Below are 21,303 nucleotides of genomic sequence, written 5' to 3' on the forward strand. Positions count from 1 at the left end.
GCATCTAGATATCGTGCGTAAAATACAATGTAAACAATGAAGTCGCACTTGCGCAGATCCGACGACCCTGTCCCTGTAACATTAGGAAGACTGTGCCTGAGTGCTCTTCAGATTTGCCTTATTTGAAAAAACTGAAAATATGGTTAAGTTTAGGGAAGCAATATGACATGTCATTCTTTTTATATGTGTGGCATTGCACATATCTCTACTCCAGTTCCAGTGTCATTGTGTGTCTGTACCATGAATGATGTCAGGATAAACAAATGCTAAGTCATGGAAGGGTTAGTTGTTGTAGTTCATCTGTAATGAACTATTGCTATCCGTCTGAAAACTCTTTGAAGGCTCTATGCGCAGTGTCCTACAATATGACGTTTCATTTTATTTCAGTTACATCCAAGCAGAAACCGCCATTTCAAACACTGAAAGCCAATAAATACTCAAAATGAAATGTACACCGCAAAACAGTTCTTGAATTAATTCACAAATTGACCATACTACAGAACACAAAATTGAATAGCCCATCTGTGGATCCGAGCCACTTCCCCTTTTTTGGCAGAGTATTCATGGAAACATTTGTGCCATACATTAATTATCTTCAATAGATTTACAGGTCAATCCAACTGAAATCTCTATCTTTCACAGCTTGTTGAAATCTGAAATCTGTTCATCACTCCTTGTTGGAAGTAGTTTTTTCTGTCAGTTATTGCTCTTAACATATTGCTGGTTATTATATCTCAAATTTTGATAATCTGCTTTGATGTTCCAAGTGTACCTAAGTTTATGTAAGCGGTTTAGCTTTTGCCATCACAACACTATTGGAATTACATGCACTCTACCCATTCAACACAGTCTGTTCAATCCTTTATTCAAGGAAGACAACATTAGTGATGTAGTCCTTCCATTTCGCAACATACTTTTGGAGCAGGTCTGGCTGTTGATTGGTCTTTTTCCTATCTCTATGATCTCATGCATATTGAGTTGAATACTCTGAACTACCTTTTCATATTGTTTTCATTATTTTAACAATGGAGGAATAAAGTATTATCATTCTTAATTATCCCATTTGATTTTCCTTAAAACAATTAATTTCCAACAACATTATGCAGCTTTTCTCCTGGATGCTAAAATACTAGAAAGCAACTGAACAACATGTTATACCTGACCTTCATTAGTGCATTGACACCAGCAGTACCACAGGGAAGCCTGGATAAACAAACAAACAATTAAATAAGAAAATGAATTGATTAAGAATTGGAATAATTGACTGAACAACACATGCAACATATTCAAGATGTGACGTCAATATTTAATGTCGTTCAATCAATTATTTAAATTCTTATTTAATTTATTGTTTTCTTTTGTTTATTTGTTTGTTTGTTTATCCTGGTTCCCTGTGGTTGAATATGAGGCCCCCCCCAGCTGTATAAAACTGAAAGAGAAATGCTATCACAGTGGTGACTGTAACTCTATAATGTGTTTTATTTTCACAACCTCTACTTTCCAATTATGACGACAAGCAAGGTCAATTTGTGACCAAAAAATGTGTTGCAGAAACAATATGAATCTGTATGCCGACCCAGCCAGCTGGCACCAGACCGAGCGCTTCCGATGAGGGATGAGTGAGACGCCCCCTGTGAAGACGGCCCACTCGACTCGGGCCTCATTGAGCACAGCGCATCCAACGGCAGGGTATCCGGGTATTGAGAAACACCTTAGTGCGCATGCTCTCTGCCATCGAAACTGAAACAACATGGCGGCCCGTGACATGTACGATATGAGAGAAAGAGAGTCTCGTCAGTGGTATGGCGATCAGAGGCAGAGCAGGGACGAAATGCACGGTTACACACAAGGTAGTGTTACAAGAAAAGTGTTTTCTTTTACCTCCACGGTCTAACTTCAACAACTGATCCCACCATTTGCATTGTTTTGAGTCGACTGTTGAACGGCTCGGCATAATGCATGCAGTCACTAGTCAGCAGAGTGGCTTTATTGAGGACGCGACGCGGTGGACTTTGTAATGTGTTGGCTATCATACTATCAAACCGACCTGCAATAACGACAGATGAATTTCCTGATCATTATTTTGTCAGTGCGGATGGTTTTGTATGGCGTTTGATGGTCACGCGTGTTAGAATGTGTAAGGGTGTATGAAAAATCTCAGAGGCGAAGGGTACCGTCGACATGTGTTTTCGCTGTGTCTCCTATGACGTTTGCTGCGAATCCGTAGCCTTTGCCACTCGGGTAGCTTGGTCATTGGAGTGGTAGGGCTACGACGTGTAATACTCAAATATCGCACAGGATACGACCTTCGCCAGAAATTTTCAAAGACACAAATTTGACATAACTTTTCAAAAAGGACCGTGTCCGGTGTTCATATAACCTACCCGCTCAACAATTACTCGGTATTTGTAATTTTTTGTGAAGGAGTGGCAGGGCTCGTTTTTTGCAGCAACTATGACGTTAGCACTGACTCCCACTGAGACTTGTTTAATAAAGCCAACGTTCAACCATGGACGTAACATCACATCCCTCGATTACCCCAAAAATAATGGTGCAGTCTGTATCTCTGTGGCTAGCTGAAAAATTGTAGCGCTACGGTGAGGCGGTCGGTGATTTTTGGTTTTTGCGACTTCGCTTACCAGTAGCGCTACAATGCCAATGGCCCTGGGGAGTATAAAATAGGCGCATCCCACTGGACTAGGTGTGTTGATGTGAAATGCTACATATTTACTGCATTTGGTCGTACCGATTTATCACTACTGAAGACTAAACACTATACTACACTTAACCTTGTCGTTTATGGGGTTTTGAATTTGTTCAAAGACGTCGATCGCGTTCCATAAACATTGAGCGGGAGCATCCGTGTTTCTGGAAGTGGAGCCGCCATTACCGGAAGTTGGTAGCATTTCACCTCAACACGCCTCGCCTAGTGGGATGCGCTTATTTTGACCTCTACTGGGCCATCGGCATCGTAGCGCTACTGGTAAGCGAAGTCGCAAAAACCAAAAATCACCGACCGCCTCACCGTAGCGCTACAATTTTGCAGCTACTCTGTGGCATGACATTTGACAAGGTCCATCATTAACCTATATTTGCAGGTCTAAATAGGGTTGATCAGGTAAACAGTTAACTTTAATAGTTTGTCACCATGGTTCAAACAGAGGGTCTGAATTCCCAATCCATGTTTTCAGTGAAAAAGGACAAGGCAGTCAAATGGAAAGACCTTTGAGTCCAGCTGTTGTACATGCCATAAATTGAAAGACCCGACTGTATGCTGATGAATAACAGAAACTGAAAACTTTAAACATTGTAAAATGAGTGTACAGAAAATGGGGAAAACATTTATTGGTTGCAATATTGTATGCAGGTAGTCTTTGTGTGATATCATATGTAAATATTTCATACGCCTGACCATAATTTTTTCAAGATTTCATGACAAACAGTGTTTCATCCAGGATGGTATCAACAGGAGGGATTTTCCCCCTTCTCCAGAAAATATAGGGGGGATTTCACCAGTTCATGTGTTCTACTTGTATCTTTAAGGTGTGACTGGTGCCATTTCATGGGGGCTGGTCCCCCCTTGACAAACTACTAGGGGGTGCCAACATGTCTACAGAGGGGGAATCCCCATCCCCCTGTCTAGATGAAACACTGGACAAAGCTTATTTTACAGTGAATTGCTTTGAAGCATTGATATCAGACAAACTAGACATATTGTTTAAATCAAGGTATTGCCAACACTGCCAGGTGCAATTAACACCTAAGCGGTGACATGAGTCGATCATAAAAAATTCAACTCTGCAAAAGTTGAAACTTTGTCTAGCAGGAGGTCAGATGTAGTCAAAACAACACCACCTGATCCACACGCATCACGTCTGCTTAGAACTTGTTGTTGCTTGTTGTTGCTTAGTTCAACAAAATATAATACTTTGACGAATTACAAATACAGCATTGCAATTTTTATCCGGCACACAAAAATTCAAAAGTTCAAAAATTTGTAAATGCGAAAGGCATTTTAACTAGCATACATCCTGGACAGTTAGTGGGCTGTGCAGTGTGTGGATATGTGGTGTGCAGTTGTTTTGACTAAGTCTGACCTCCCGCTAGACAATGTTTCAACTTTTGCAGAGTTGATTTTGTTATGATTGACTCATATTACTGCTTAGCTGTTAATTGCACCTGACAGCATTGCCAACACCTCGATTTAGACAATATGTCTAGTTTGTCTAGTGCCAATGCTTTAAACCAGTTCACTGTATTACCACATTGTTTACGAAATTCATGTTGTTTACGGGTACAGCAATTTCAAGTTTGAGAGTTCCGTACATTATACATTTTTTTATGTTGCCTAATCTATTATTAACCCTTTTCCTGCCAGACAGTATCACTTCCCCTTCAGCCAAGTCAGTAAAAAGCGGTATTGAGCCAAAACATGACGTATTTTCACCCACTTGGCTTGGTCTGTTATAGCATCTTTAGTCCGAAAAAATCAAGTTTACAGTATTTATGTTTTCAACAGCTTTCAAATGTACAGTATTAGGTTAAAATACACCATATGGAATATGTTGTGTTTCATTAATTTTAACCATCTTTACCTGATGTTGAAATATGGAGTTGGCAAGAAAAGGGTTATGGTTAAAGTTACATACATGCATTGGAATAACTTAATGAGAGATATTCAGGATTGCATTTTGATAAAAAAGTCAACAAAGTCAGCAAAATCTATGATTTATGGATAACAGTTCATATTGACCTGTTTTTGTCTGCCAGGCTGAGCACCAAGTAAGACATGGCTACTGGTAGTGGCCTGAATGAATTTGGGAGTAGAACAAGAGACTGTATTCAAAATAGATTATTCTCGCGAGCCATAGCATAATTTCCGCTCCGCTGACGTACACAAAAATCAAGCTCTGGTATATTATGCTGGGAAACCGCGGTAGTATGAATTGGGGTAAATTAATTATTCATGAGAACAGGTCATCGGAGTTAGCAATCATGAATCTGTTTTACAAAGTCATGTCAGGCCATACACCACAGACGGGACCTTACTGTCTGTATGTACAGGATCAAACTTTAATGCTCTGAGATCCTCTAGTTCCATTGCATCTCTTCCGATATATGTAGCATTAAATCCGACAGCTTTCAAAATTTTGACACTTTTCTGTCATGATGGAGAGCAGCGGCAACACCACGTGAATACTATGGCTTCAGTATGAACACAAGAGACCACGGCCTACAAACCCGGCCCGGTCCCACTTCAACGTCGTCCAAATACGCACATACGTGTTCGCACCCGGCTGAACTGCAAACCCATGGAGCAAACTAAACTTCTTCGTTTGATTCCGTTGTTAGCGTAACTTTTGTGATGAATTAATGAAACATAATTGGACTTGAACAACTGTGCAATTTGCTTAGGACTGTGATTTTGGCTGTAGAGACGATTGGAGCCTAACGTAAAGTGGAGCAATGCACGAGGCTTTATCGAGAGAAAGGGCCCCAATCTGTACCATTCATATGTTTCTAGCTCCATGATTATACCTACAGCACGACAAGAAAGCTGTCAATGTGAACATAAATGAAGTGATTGATACATAAATGTTTTTACCAATGTACATAACTTGTAGTAAAGGAAATTTATGATCATTAGTTTTGACCAACGGGTTTTACACAGCGGTGTTGTTCTAGGCCTGGTTCGGCAACTGTGCACAGCGAGACGTGAGGCCGGCTGCTCCAGTTATGCGATACCCTTCGATATAACGCTCTTGAAACACGATGGGGACGGCCTGCCTTGTAGCATACACACTTGCCACTGCTGGTCCTTGTGCAAAGAAACCCGTCTTTTCCTTATAATAAAATTATCAGTGATGTCTATTTGGTGTAGATAGAGTGGTTGAGTCCAAAAACATATACACATTTACACATTGCGCATTCTTCATCGACAGTGTGCGTGGTGCGGTGGTGAGCACCAAGATCAGCCATGTCGGTGTGTATTGCCAATTGTAATAATTTATACGGCTTTATGTGACGCACTTTCTGGTTGGCTCCGTTCAGCCAGTGCTGGAAACCAGCAATAGATCCGCGAATCTCTGCGTTGTCAACCACAGTTTCTTAATGGGTAGCGCTAAGCTGTTACCTTAAAGAGGCGCGTGGTTTACGACGATGAAACACAACAGATTAAACTAAATTTACAGTGGTAGTAAGTATCATATAACTTTTTTCAAACACACAGTTTACCTAACCCAGTGTCTGATAAAGACCTTGAATTCTTAGAGTACCCTATATGAATCTAAGAAAAAGTTAATAAACTAGGAAATGAATTTGATAGCCATTCAACTTTTCCATGTTTTCTGCTTTGTCATAAGAGTAAGTCATGATCTCTGAGTAGAAGGTCATGATAAATACAGGTAAATCTAACAACACTGCCTTTTATTGCTTGATGCCGACTGCAATTCATGCTCATGATATCATGAGAACTTTGAGTTTTGTCTCTAAAATGCAGGCCGTCACTCATTGTCAGTGTTTGACTGTCCTACAATGTACATGTAAACAAGAACTTTCTTTTATTTTCTCAGGATGGTAGGCAGCGTTTTCTGAAAATAAAGTTTGGCGTAGTGATCCGTTGTGACAGCCTTGAGGGCATATGTCTGGCGAGATCACCAGGGCATCACCATAGTGTAACTGTTTACAGTGTGATGGAAGCACCCCTAGCCTGGTGACCTTTTTTCAAAGTCACTGGCTTCTCATGCATGTTTCCACTTCTGGACTTAGGATTAACCCAGAAAAGCTGTTTGGTGTACTTTTGTCAGACATGATTTTCGGTAATACTGCCAAACAATACCAGGGTACCATTGTAATATTTTGAGTCTTGTTCTGTTCGAATTCCAACATGTATTGTTGGTGTATACAGAGCGTGTATGAAAGAGGAAGTATTACAAACTGACAAATGCAAGCGTTCAGTGTAAATGTGAAGAGCATTTTAAGATAATCCTCCGCACTCATGTGCATAAAATAACTTTTTCTTTTTGTGAAATTTTCAGGTCAACAAGATCGAGGAATGTATCGGGATGGCTCTGAAGGTAGGCCTTATGGGTCAATGAGGCATTCATATGACGATACATCTCGTGATTTGTCTCGAGAGTATGGTAGCCGTCAATCTGACCAGCCATCTTGGCATGGTGAAGGCAGACACAGCTCTGCTTCCCAGACACCATCAGTGCCAGTGCAGTCACAATCAACATCATCTGCCTGGCAACAAGAAAGCTCATACTCGCAGCAGCAGCAGCAACCGACACAGCAACAGCAGTTGCCGTTGGATTCATTGGTGGGTCCACAGCGAACCCAAGCCCAGCTTGAAGCCATCAGACAGCAGAAAGCTCTGATAGAGCAGTGCTTGGCAAGCGGTAACCTGGATCGAGTCAAGGCAGCTCAGATGAAAGAAATGTACACTGAGCTGACAGATCTCGAAAGAGAAGCACAGGCAGTCTTCTTTGATGTGAGTGGTCAGAACGTTCAGGGTTCTGGCAGCCAGCATCATGAGTCAATGGCCACATCTGGCTTGTCTCACACCGACCAACTTATACGTCAGAAGATGGAGCAAAACAAGCAGATGACGCAACAACTCCGTGATATGATGTTCAATACAAGCAGTATTGACCAAGAGGCAACATCCAACTACCGAGATGCATACCGGAGTGACGAACATGGCACTCTGCCAAAACCACGTGGTTACCGTGGTTATGAAACAGCACAAGATGTGGGTCAATCCCAGATGGGTTCGTCTGGTGGTTACGAAGAACCTGGAATGCGCTACCGGGACACTGGATCTAGTTTGCAGAGAGATTTGCCAATGCAAATGAATTCCCAGGTTTCACAAATGGGAAACGTTAGCATGGTAGTGCAGGGCCAGGGCAGACAACATGCCCTTATGCAAACCTCCTTAGGTAGCGAGGCAGGAAATATGGGCTATGGAAGGGAAGGCAATGTCCCGAATGTAAATCCGGGATCATTTGGTCAAGGTAGAGGAATGTATGAGGATTCCTTGAGCCAGCAACAATACCTGGGTGTTCAAGACCAGATGGCATCTTTCAGGAATGCACAACTACGAAGGCAGGAGAATGAAATGTTGAGTCGCATGCAGGATTCTGCAGGCATATACGGCATGGATTCTATGGGAAGAATGAACACCATGGGATCATTCATGCGTCCCAGTGCCAGAGTCTCTGCAAACAGATTTGGCCAAATGGATAGTCCAGGGGGGCGAAAAAGAAGAAATGACAGGGTATAGTATGATTATATTTCTTACGGCAGTGTTTTCTGCTTCCATTTCAACAGCTTGTTGCAAATTCCATTAATCTTGCTTTCAACTTGAACCTGATGTTTCTCACATGCTTCCAGCATAGTATCAAATGCATCACCATAATATTATGGCTTTTGTATTTGTATATTTTGTCATTCCTGTGGATGTCACAGATCATTGTGACAGTAAAGATTTGTGGTTTTTTGTCTTATACACAACCAGCGAGTCTGAATACAGTATGCCAAGTCAAATACTACAGCTACATGAGTATTCAGCAAAGCTTTGTGCTTGACAGTTTTTCTGAACTCTTTGAGTCAATTTCAGAATTTCTTGAAATTTTCTCTGCAAAAGCCGTGTATTAGTACATGTTATATGTAAGATTATCTTGCATTGGAGAGATCTCATTGAGTCAGTGACTGGTCAGTTTAGTTGATTCTGCATAGTAAGGGCAGGAAAAATCAATGGCTCAAATAAAATGGAAAAATTGCATTAGACTGTTCAAAACTAAGTGTAGAGTATATGTATATACAAGGCTCAGTTGTGTAGACAATAATTGTATACAATATGGTTTACATACACAGTGATCTTGAAGTTTGTTAGGTGATAATCGCTGTACACATTAGAAATACGACATTTACGTATACCGTACATCCATGTACATTGTGTCACATGGTGTGGCATACACTTGCAACACATCAATGTTTGTGTGTTGGAGTCTGACCTATAAAACAGCAGGGACTGTTATGTTATGGTAGTGTAAGAGTTCGCGGTTACGCAAAAAAGTGCGTATTATACGCACTGGAATTTTTTCGTACGCATTTTTCTGGAGGCAATGCGTTTGACTGTACGCAAAACATTGGAGTCCGTTGTGGGCGCTATTTGGTCAACGACGTGTTGTCTTGTCCATTGACTCACCCACCATATTGCAACAGTTATTCTCATGGCTTGAAATTGTAACACGTTGAGCTTAAATTATTTCCCCACAACTTTGCTTTGTTATTTCCGAGATTGCAACCCACCGACAACACGTGGTGTCGCCTGACATTGCAACATTTTGAGCGAATCAGTTTACAAAGGCGATGCCCTAACGCACGCAGCTGCCAATCATCATATTGATGGTTATGCAAATACGAGGCGTGAATGCATTACTCATTTGATCGAACGCACGTTTTCCTAGGGAATGTACCCTGGGGAATGTACCGATCTACTAACTTGCCTCGATAAAGTTCTCAACGCCACCAAATATCCAGATCACGATTTGGATATCCGTGATTACGGCACAGAGTCTTGGACGACACTCATCGCCCATTTTGGTGCTGATCGCGTTGAAGCTGGCCGGCGACGGAAGCCCCTCGACTGCGGAGTGACGTCAGTAGGTGTAACGCATACAAGCAAGGTGAATGAGAAATCCGACGATACAGAAGACCGAATGATACAAAAGTTTTTTGAAAAAGCAGAACTAAAACTTATATCATATATGTATATTGAAACTTTGAATATGGCGCTGTGACGCAAAAATGACTTAAATACCCACAAGTACCCGGATGACCCGCGGTCGGACGTGATTTGCAAGCAGGGTTTACTCAAATTAAACTGACTTTGCGTGCCAACGGACGTCCCAATTTCTGCGAATCTTGCCGTATTCTGATAAATGAATATGGAGAGCTATTTCTCATGTTCCGATTGTTATCCTGCATAGCTCTAGTGATTCCGGTTTCTTACGTGCCCTGCGAACGGGGATTCAGTTTCCAAAACAGTGTTGAGTGTACTCACCGCACGACGTAATCAACTGGGCGATGAGAATGCCGATAATCTCAGACTGATGCGTCACACTATGGAAGGGCCATCGGTTGCAGACTTTCGTTTTGACCGAGCAATAAAAATTTTCACTGTGCGAGACGATAGAAACCCCGTTATATTCTAGAGATACCTGTTTGAATTTTCACTTCCATGCAAATAGAAACTTCTCTTTATATGATTTTCAAGTTTTACGACTGTTAGTTACGGTGTCACCGGTAGTTACAATACAAGAACTACGCGCTTTCACTGCAGTGTATGACGACGTGTGATGTGTTATCACAGTTTACTGTTTTGTGTATTCTTCATTCAGACTTGTTTCTCTGTATGATCAAGATTTCATTATGTTACATTTATTAAAAACGTCTCAATTATCGTGAAAAAAGTATTTCCTGTGTTCAACCAAAATTAATTTGCCTCATTTTCGCCCTGGGTTGAATGCGGAAGTGGCGGCTGTTACGCATTCACATGACGACAATACGCATTTTTGCCAACCCTTTGCGTACGTGAAACGCATTGAAAAAAAATTGACCGCGAACACTGCATACTCACGAGTCTGGTTGATTACACACTGGTGATCTACCAGTTTGCCATACAAAACTGTAAATGTTTGTGGAAGGCCAACTTTCCCAAACAGGCAGCAATATATCAAAGACAGTAATTGCTATATTGCGTCAAACTACATGTACACTTGCACTTCACAACATATGGTTGCAGCTAACTTATCATCAGTGCTCAAAAAAGAAGCCACCCCCTCACTCTTTCTGTCTGCAACAGTAATCCAGTGTTCTCCCCAGCACACAATTAGCCTGGCGGTGCCGCCACGCTTACAGCTTTGCCCGCCATGCTATCATGAAGGCCGCCAGCTGATGTCAGGGTCCCAATCTTTATAAAATCTTTCTATTTTCACCGACATCCATTGTTTCAACGTCATTTGTATTGTCCTCATTTTGTTTATGTTCTATAATGCAGCACATTTACACCTCATTTTTATCTACAGTAGTAACAGTAGTGCAATTTCAGAGGATCTGAACTTCGAAGGTGTTAATATATAGACGCAATTTTGTTGGTGCACAACAAAGTTTCTACAGCGGACATGAAACACTCTAATTGTCACACTGCAAACCTCCTGTGCATGATCGATCACAAGTTATCACTGGGTCTTGCTTTGGCTCTAGCAGTCCCTCCTAAATGGAATCTTCCAGTCTTTGCCAATCAGCAATCTTGTACTACCGGTATACGTAAATATCTGTCTATACTCATAATGCAAAGCTTTCGTTGCTGAGTCTACTCTCGCTATGAAATCCACATTTCTATGGACAAAGGTACTCTCCCTTTATGCCGTACAGAGACGTACAAATTTAATGGCGGAGGTTTCAAGCTAGCTGCCATCGCGGCTTTCAATAGCGGTCCCATCCACAGAAATTTTGTAGCACTAGAAATTAAGCTTACACAGACTAGGTAGGAGAAAGTGTGGTTTGACCTGCTAATGCTTGCAAAACTGTGAAATCATGGTAAACTTTACTGAATGGCCATGCCTCGGGCAGGACTGAGGAGATATGGTTTGCATGTTGGAAAGTTGTTCACAGCTCCGTAAGAACGTTCACCGGTACCATAATTCAACTCTTACACGGTACTAGCATGACACTACCAAGTAGCTCTATGGTACTAGCTATACCGGTATGATACAGGGACAAGAATTGTATGAAGAGGGTTTTAGCTTTACATTTAGCCCTTTCCATTACTCTTTCCTACTGTTTGCAAACCGGCTGATGATGGGATACATGCGTTTTTCTAGACCGTATGTCCACGCTCAGACTTTGGAGATCAGAAGGTTCAATTGGCTGTGATTACAGTCAAGCGGAAGACTGATTTCCTTTAATGTTTCAAAGTGTTATTTGTTAAAACTATAAGTACTTGAAATGGAGGGTCAGCAACTTCACAGCAAGATACATGTATGTCTTTGTTCAATAGTTCAACAATACATTTTCTGAAGAAACAGAAGACGATTGTTTAGAAGTAATTTGCAGTCCTCATTCATCCTGATAACAACCCCTGAATAATCTTACCAGCATTGGTTCTGGTGATGGGTCCCTTTTTACCTGATTTTTTCTGACAGAAAGGCAACTACTTTATTAACGAGATTCCATCGATCTTGTCTTTAGTCTATGGATATGTTGACAGCTGTTGCATGTTACATTTCTCATAACACTGTATTATGCTGCATTTTGAATATATTGACAGTAATCTTTTAAACCATCACAGGTCATAGGTTAAATTATGTAAATGAGTATGCAAATCATTATGCTAATTAGATGCATCTCTGGCAAAAATTTCTAGGGAGAACACTGTAATCACATAGAGTATGCTGACACATACATATGTCTACACTGTATACAATGAGCAAAGCTGCAAGGCTACACATTTGCCAATTTGTGGGTAACCCAGAGATAACTGTACACTCTCCTAAGAATTTGTATTGTTGGTGTATGAGCCATAAACACACTATATGTGCACACAGCTATTGATGTGTTTCCATATTCTCAATCTGTGCCAAAATATACCATCCATTTCTGAACGGTCAATTTGTTAAGCCATGCTGTATAGCAAGTGTAGCATGGGAATTCATACACTACCATAACCAGTGTTCGCGGTCAATTTTTTTTCAATGCGTTTCACGTACGCAAGGGGTTGGCAAAAATGCGTATTGTCGTCATGTGAATGCGTAACAGCCGCCACTTCCGCATTCAACCCAGGGCGAAAATGAGGCAAATTAATTTTGGTTGACACAGGAAATAATTTTCACGATAATTGAGACGTTTTTAATAAATGTAACATCATGAAATCTTGATCATACAGAGAAACAAATCTGAATGAAAAATACACAAAACAGTGAACTGTGATAACACATCACACGTCGTCATACACTGCAGTGAAAGCGCGTAGTTCTTGTATTGTAACTACCGGTGACACCGTAACTAACAGTCGTAAAACTTGAAAATCATATTAAAGAGAAGTTTCTATTTGCATGGGAAGTGAAAATTCAAACAGGTATCTCTAGAATATAACGGGGTTTCTATCGTCTCGCACAGTGAAAATTTTTATTGCACGGTCAAAACGAAAGTCTGCAACCGATGGCCCTTCCATAGTGTGACGCATCAGTCTGAGATTATCGGCATTCTCATCGCCCAGTTGATTACGTCGTGCGGTGAGTACACTCAACACTGTTTTGGAAACTGAATCCCCGTTCGCAGGGCACGTAAGAAACCGGAATCAATAGAGCTATGCAGGATAACAATCGGAACATGAGAAATAGCTCTCCATATTCATTTATCAGAATACGGCAAGATTCGCAGAAATTGGGACGTCTGTTGGCACGCAAAGTCAGTTTAATTTGAGTAAACCCTGCTTGCAAATCACGTCCGACCGCGGGTCATCCGGGTACTTGTGGGTATTTAAGTCATTTTTGCGTCACAGCGCCATATTCAAAGTTTCAATATACATATATGATATAAGTTTTAGTTCTGCTTTTTCCAAAAAACTTTTGTATCATTCGGTCTTCTGTATCGTCGGATTTCTCATTCACCTTGCTTGTATGCGTTACACCTACTGACGTCACTCCGCAGTCGAGGGGCTTCCGTCGGCCGCCAGCTTCAACGCGATCAGCACCAAAATGGGCGATGAGTGTCGTCCAAGACTCTGTGCCGTAATCACGGATATCCAAATCGTGATCTGGATATTTGGTGGCGTTGAGAACTTTATCGAGGCAAGTTAGTAGATCGGTACATTCCCCAGGGTACATTCCCTAGGAAAACGTGCGTTCGATCAAATGAGTAATGCATTCACGCCTCGTATTTGCATAACCATCAATATGATGATTGGCAGCTGCGTGCGTTAGGGCATCGCCTTTGTAAACTGATTCGCTCAAAATGTTGCAATGTCAGGCGACACCACGTGTTGTCGGTGGGTTGCAATCTCGGAAATAACAAAGCAAAGTTGTGGGGAAATAATTTAAGCTCAACGTGTTACAATTTCAAGCCATGAGAATAACTGTTGCAATATGGTGGGTGAGTCAATGGACAAGACAACACGTCGTTGACCAAATAGCGCCCACAACGGACTCCAATATTTTGCGTACAGTCAAACGCATTGCCTCTAGAAAAATGCGTACGAAAAAATTCCAGTGCGTATAATACGCAATTTTTTGCGTAACCGCGGACTCTGTATGTTTTCGTGTGGATACAAGTACAGATATTGTACATGTATCATTGTTTGTGCTTTAATATTAGCCACTAACATGGCATAACTCATGGTATCCAAAACAAATGTATGCAGACAACTCATCCAACAGCTGAAATGTTTATGATCAGCACAAACCAATTATTTATTCTATAACCAAAAGTATGTTCCTAGGCCATAGATTATGCATCGTGTGTCCGTGTGTCCATTCACACCAAGATCTCAGGTATGGTCAGGCTGATTTCTTTCAAACTTGGCACATGGATAACCTATTGCCATGTTTGAAGTGATCAAATATGCACAGTACAATAAATTACCCACAATTCTCTTTGATTTGTATCCATAAAGGTTACTTTTCTAAAAACTTTTTCAGTTCTGCATGTAAGCACAAATGTTCAGCATCAGAATAATTGTTAAATAATATCCAGTTAGCAGTAAAAGTACGTTTAGAAATTTCAGCAAAAGTTTCAAAATAACCATTAAACAACCATGGAAGTCATGTTCTGTAGGTACTACAAATGCCATACTTTTTAGGCAGCAAGTTATGACGAACTGAAGGGGTCATTCTCTGAGAAAACTTTGAATGCAAATTTCTTTTGTCATTTCCATTGGAAAAAATCAACATCCTTTTGTTTCAAAAAACAGGTGCAACTGGTCTCCCTACTTTCCATCGCATTATTCTGTATGGCTGAAGACACAATCAGGGGAAAATTTTACAAAAATGCTATCTCCTCTCTCAATCTTGCATAATTTTCCAAATCATTTAAAATGAGAATTGAGAAGAATGGTGTTCTTAAAAGTACGTTTTCAGAATTTTTACAACTAGCCTACGAATTTATCTACACATGGGAGACCTGGTAGACTTCTCTGGGGAATCTCTGAGGATACAAATCGCAATGAATTATGGGAAATTTACTGTACTGTGATATGGGGCAGCCATTTTTTTTTTGTATGAATGTACGTTTGAACGTTCATGCTGCCATCTCAGGCGTGCCTAAACTGATTTGTACGGACATTTGGCAATTGTAATTTATCTTTACCAGTATGTCCATTCATACTGTGGTAATCCTGAAATCCAAACATGAAACTAAATCCTCTTGATCACCCTATGTTGTGTGAGGATTTTTGCAGCTGTACTAACGAAGCTAATGATTGCATCCTCTTCAAGAGATGTAGTTTTACAACAAAAATCATTATATTTGTAATGAAATCTGGTGTCAGAGGGCTTGGCTTGCTTACCCTGTATGTGTGCAGAAAATAATGATGTTGTATTTTACAACAGCAGCTATATCTATCATTGATAATTTATTGAAGACATTGGTTGAACTGTAAGCATTCACTGACTGAAGTGTTGTGGCTGCAAGGATTTGATCTAAATCTTCTTCGGATATTATGAAGATATTTTCCTCTGTTGGTTGCAGCTGCAAAATGTTTAACATACTGAATTATAGTTTTCTTTGGTTTTTTTGACAGTTCAAGCATGTGTTTTCCCTTTGCCCTGCAAAGGCAAATTTAGTTCCCCAAAGTATTTTTTTCACCAATTTTTGCTATAATTCTGACAAAAATATTCTCTCTGCGGATGTCTATTGTATGTAATCTTAGTTTGTTTAATAAGTGACATTGCAAATGGGTAGCTGCAGCTCTACAGTACACATCACATCTATTGTTGTCTGTTGGTTTTGTAAGTTGACTTCATTTGAGTTCAGAGATATTTTTTTTTAACCTCATGATTACCACTGTATGGTAAAATTACTGTATCACATATACTGTGATTATGTATTGGATTCTCCCTGGCTTTTTCTGACATTCAAGGTAACTAGTAATTCATTATCGCACTAGATATTTCTGGCAGTCAAGGTAGTAAAAGGGTTTACAAACAGTTTAGACGGAAATGTGAAGTAAAATTCTAACTACGTTAGGAATTTTGCAAAAACTTAGTGGTGCGTCCAAATACTGGAATTAGTCATATCTTTCCATTAAAAGGTGTTTGATACACAGTTACTTTTAGTTACATGTAGATAATGTGCTTCTTTGTGTGCATGTAACTATTTTCTGGTACAGAGATCAGACATCAGTCCACGTCAGAGCAGTGCGGCCAAACTGCCACGTCTCTTAGACTTGCCACCAAGAGATTTTGACAGACGTGGCAACAGAGGGAGAAACAGAAGGGCAAGCGAAGGTGACCAATTCCAACGAGGTGGACAACAAAATAGAAGTGGACGACTGAATCGCTCGTTTGGAAATGATCAGGTTAGGTCAAGTTGAATTCATAGTACATGTGCTTGATGTTAAGTCTAAGTGTCTTTACCATATGCTGGTTGCAGGGATGTATTACACTAGGGAGTGCAATGCTGTTCTTGATCTCATCCCATTGTCATTAGAACTCACAAAGTTAAGGTAGAACACGCCTCGGGGACACAAATTTGGACTCTCAAACTTTTACAATTCTTTTCTGATATATCACTTGTGGGTGTTCATTTAAAAGCTCTCGGTGTAAGAAAACTTTTCACTGGCTTAGTTTTTCGAAATTTGAAAATTTTATTTTTTCTCCATAGAGTTAACATAGCGACAGCGGCCATTTTGAATTTTAAATATCGGGGTCATTTCCTTCTGTAGTACCAATATTTACACAGTGACGCCCGATTTTTATCCTTGATTTTGAAAGAGAATGGTAGAAATATTCCTTGAGGAAAGTTTGAGCACAAGTTTAAGTCTTTCACTCTCGAGGCGCAAACTACCTTAAGTTGTAAAACCTGTGACTGGATTGTTAGCTTTCATTTGCCCTGTCCAGTTATCAAGTTACTAGTAGAGATGTATGTTTAAGCCTTAAGAAGCAGAAGGAGCAGAGATGAAAACAGTGTAGTCTACACATGTACAGGCTGAGGGGAAAACTGCAGTCTACACATGTACAGACTGAAGTGAAAACTGTGCAGTCTACACATGTACAGACTGAGATGACAACCTGAATACTGTTTATCTCAACATGCTTTGAGGAGTACAAGAAACTGTTGTTGACATTGGTGAAAAAAACATCAAAAAGTACAGGACTGACCCTTAAACCTGTTCAACAAAATTCTCATTAACCTCCTTGTAACTTTCCAGAACTTACCCTATATGTATGGATAGATTTAGGTTTGTGCCTAATCATGGTGGTGAAATTGTTGAAGTGACCCTCTGTCCAAAGGATGAAATAATATCTGGGGGCAGTATAAAATTGATGTTCTTTTGCTATCAGATCAACATATAGAAATACAGATAATTATATTTGTGTGCGTGTGTCAAACATTTGCCACACTACTTTGATAGGCTTAACTACTGTACTCAACAGTTCCACTGAGAGTATATTAATATACCTGGTACCTTGTGACATGACAGAGTAACCCACACACATGATAGTACAGTGGTAGTCTAGACTGAATAAATGATCCAGCTTATGTACATACAGAGTTAATGCAACAATTGGAAAGATACAGCTTGCACAGACGGTGCATTTCCATTCAAAAAACCTATGGTCAACTGAAACATATTTTGTCACCAGTGTACAGATTTAGGCTTCAAAACTGCATTTATACTTTCCAATTAATCTTTCTTCTTTTACCTGAGCAGAATCCCAGACATAAATACATCAAGTTGAAACATGCTCCGGTGAGTGGTATAATCGTTTGTTGATGTTGTATTACAGACTGATATTCATTCTATTAACCCTTTGAGCACCAAAGTCAAATTTCGTCACCTTTATAGTAATTATACCCCTGTCATATTTTGTCAGATTTATGCCAAAATTTTGATAAAAATCTGTAGCCTATGAAATGTTATGTCCGTTTGGTCCAAAGTTATCAAAAAATTTACAGAAAAATTCATACAAACTGGTAAAATTTAATTTTGTTGGGAAAAATTTCAGCACCCAAAGGGTTAAACAAAGTACATGAAGACAGGTTCCACTTGGCATCATTGACTTAACAAAATGAACATTAATTGAAGATGTTTTCGCAAACATGTAGAAATAATTTTTTTCTGTAAGCATCACTAAATTTGTACTTTGTTATTACCAGTGCCACATTGGAAACTACATATATGTTATCAAATCAAAGGTGTAGTATGAACCCTTCAAACACAATGCAAATACCGGTGGAAAACCGACGAAATATGTCACCTTTCTGTCAGAAGCAACAATTGTGTGTTGAAGACATTAAGTTATATTTTGTCAGAAACCAATTGATGTGACTTAGTATTTTCCTTTTCTGTTGTTGAGGCCATAAATATTTTAATTCTGTTGAATTTTATATGGATTTGTCACAATGTTAGAATAAACCATTCAGCAGTTTATTTTCATTGCGTAAGTTCCGTCTGTGGTTGTCTGTGTTAACAAATTTCAACTCTACTCAATGAATCATGTACCTTTCTTTCACATTGCATATTTTACTCTGCAGAAAAGTATTACCCAGCGCTTGAAGTATGAAGCATATACACTTGGTAAAAATGAATGGTTCTGCTCGGTGTGTTTAAGGCAATTCGGCAGCACAAATGTAAGTCAGTCTGTAAAGCACTGATACAGTAGTACTTTTGGTTTCATGTGTTTTGCAATGTTAAGTTCTTTCATCCGCAAGGTGATAGGTTCCACCACATCATAGAAAAGCCTCATAATGATGGATTCAACCAAAACTCTTATAATTTCTTGAGCCTACCTGTTCTATGACATGACCATCAACCATAACTGCCCAAAAGTCAAAGAGGCTGTCTTTTGCCCACTAATGTGATGTATTCTTTGGTCTGATAAAATTTGTGTGCGATGTGTGATAGCAAATATGTGAGTGTAAGCGTTTCATGAACTCTACAGTGAGTGGAGGGGTCGCAGTCAGAAATATTGTAACAACTTAGCTCTGTTATTGAACCACTCTTTTTTAACGTTGAGGATTTGGCCAAACAGTTTTGACTGTGATGTCTTCGATAGGTGACTAGGTACCTTAGAGTTTGAATCCGATCAAAAACCTACTGTATTTGTATTACTTACCATGGCTATGCAATCTCCAGGTGCATTTTGAGAAGACAAGAATTCCTTTGCCTTTTAGCAAGTCACAAAATTGTATTATGTATTGAAGTTGACATTTTACTGTTGATTCGTCTCACACTTTGCATAGAGGGCGCACTTCCTGTTCCTATCCTAGAATCCTTCTCAGTACACTTAAGTAGCTAAATACCTTTTAGCCACTTTCAGATTTTTATTTTTTTCTCAATTGAACACGTCCCAAACCCCATAAAGTATACATTTTCTGAAAGCCCTGATATAAGCTATCTGACCAAGCACAGTACACGGTCATTATTTGCATAAGAGTCACGTGACAAGCGTTTTGCTGAACCTTCCAAAAACGGTTTTTCCCGCCTTACGCAAACACGCTGCAAGATTTCCGGTTGGAATTTCTTCATTGACAAGCCTTGACAATATCCTTCAAAACCGTGTCTGCGATTTTTTCCCGGAGGCTCCATTCAAATTATCGGGCGTGATAATTAAAATTCCTTGAAAAGCACCTTCATCTAACACCTTTAACACCTTTAACAGCGCATTAAAAAGAAACAAAGGCATATAAAAAAAATCCCAGACACGGTTTTGAAGGATATTGTCAAGGCTTGTCAATGAAGAAATTCCAACCGGAAATCTTGCAGCGTGTTTGCATAAGGCGGGAAAAACCGGTTTTGGAAGGTTCAGCAAAACGCTTGTCACGTGACTCTTATGCAAATAATGACCCTGTACAGTGCTTGGTCAGATAGCTCTATATCAGGGCTTTCAGAAAATGTATACTTTATTGGGGTTTGGGACGTGTTCAATTGAGAAAAATATAAAAATCTGAAAGTGTCTAAAAGGTATTTAGCTACCTTAAATGTAAAGTGGTATGCACCTTGAAAGTGAAAGATTTAAAAGTTTTGCTCAAACTCTCCTGTTTAGGGATCTTTCAACCCTGTTCTTTCGAAATCATTAAAAATTCAGGGGTCACTGTGCAATTTTTAGTACTAGACAACTTATTGATATTTGAAATTCAAATTGCTGCCATCGCTGTGATAACTCTATGGGGAGAAATAAAATTTTCAATTTTTGAAAAATTAAGACAGCTAAAATTTTCCTTACACCAAGAGCTTTAGAATGAGTCTTCACATGTGGTAGATCAGGAAAGAATTGTAAAAGTTTGAGAGTTAGATAATCCTTGAGGCGCATTCTACCACAGTATTAACTTACAGAGTGACAACATGAATGCAGAGAATGTGTTAGCCATTGCTAACAGGCATTTAATGAAAGCCTTTGACAAAACGTACTGTGTAAAATAACGTGACAAATGGCTTGTTGAATCATTAACATTTGCTGTGTGTTCAGTTCATCCAGGTACATCATCTCACTTTTTTTGATAACTTTTTCTTTTTTCCTGTTTTTTAGGCCATTGACTCACATCTTGGCAGTTACCATCACTCGAAACAACGTGAAGACCTGCAGAAGGAACAGAAAGAAAAGGAAAAACTCAAAACTTCTGAAGTAAGTGTAATATCACAGTTAAAATTCAAAATTCTATCAGAAAGTACTGATGAAGTACTGACATTAGGTCAACATAAGGGATTTATGTGTTCTACAATCAGTGTGCCTGCTAAGCCAATTTGACGCGTCATGACGTGGGGCAAACCTGCCTTCCGCAATTAAAATTGCAAGTAATCTGACGCGTCACTGGCGCAGCTGTAAAAAGCCTACCAATGACTAGAAATGCTTACCAGATTCATAATTTACACAGAAAACATGTTTTCCTGTAGTTTTGGGTCAAAAAGATATCTAAAAATGTCATTTCTGTTAGTCTCTGCATTTATACTAGGTACAGATAGTAAACTTATCTTGCCGATCGTTCGATGGGCAAGGAGGCAGCCATTGTTGTTTTCACTGTCTTCTCTCACTGACTCACGCGAGGGTTCAGGAATCGAGAAAGATATACGACCAT

General features: G+C 39.8%; 1 protein-coding gene across 1 annotated transcript in view; it reads left to right on the top strand.

Annotated features, from left to right (window-relative positions):
* The first annotated feature begins 1,697 nt into the window (after positions 1-1,697).
* LOC139151076 (uncharacterized) overlaps positions 1,698-21,303 on the top strand; it is a 36,481-nt gene continuing 16,875 nt past the window's right edge. The window contains exons 1-6 of the mRNA XM_070723611.1: positions 1,698-1,850; positions 7,038-8,278; positions 16,394-16,582; positions 17,939-17,977; positions 18,763-18,858; positions 20,757-20,852. Coding sequence (XP_070579712.1) covers positions 1,751-1,850; positions 7,038-8,278; positions 16,394-16,582; positions 17,939-17,977; positions 18,763-18,858; positions 20,757-20,852 — 1,761 coding nt within the window. The 5' untranslated portion in view covers positions 1,698-1,750. The remainder of the gene's footprint in view (positions 1,851-7,037; positions 8,279-16,393; positions 16,583-17,938; positions 17,978-18,762; positions 18,859-20,756; positions 20,853-21,303) is intronic.

Source organism: Ptychodera flava, chromosome 2 (assembly GCF_041260155.1).
Source record: "Ptychodera flava strain L36383 chromosome 2, AS_Pfla_20210202, whole genome shotgun sequence".
Classification (NCBI taxonomy): domain Eukaryota; kingdom Metazoa; phylum Hemichordata; class Enteropneusta; family Ptychoderidae; genus Ptychodera; species Ptychodera flava.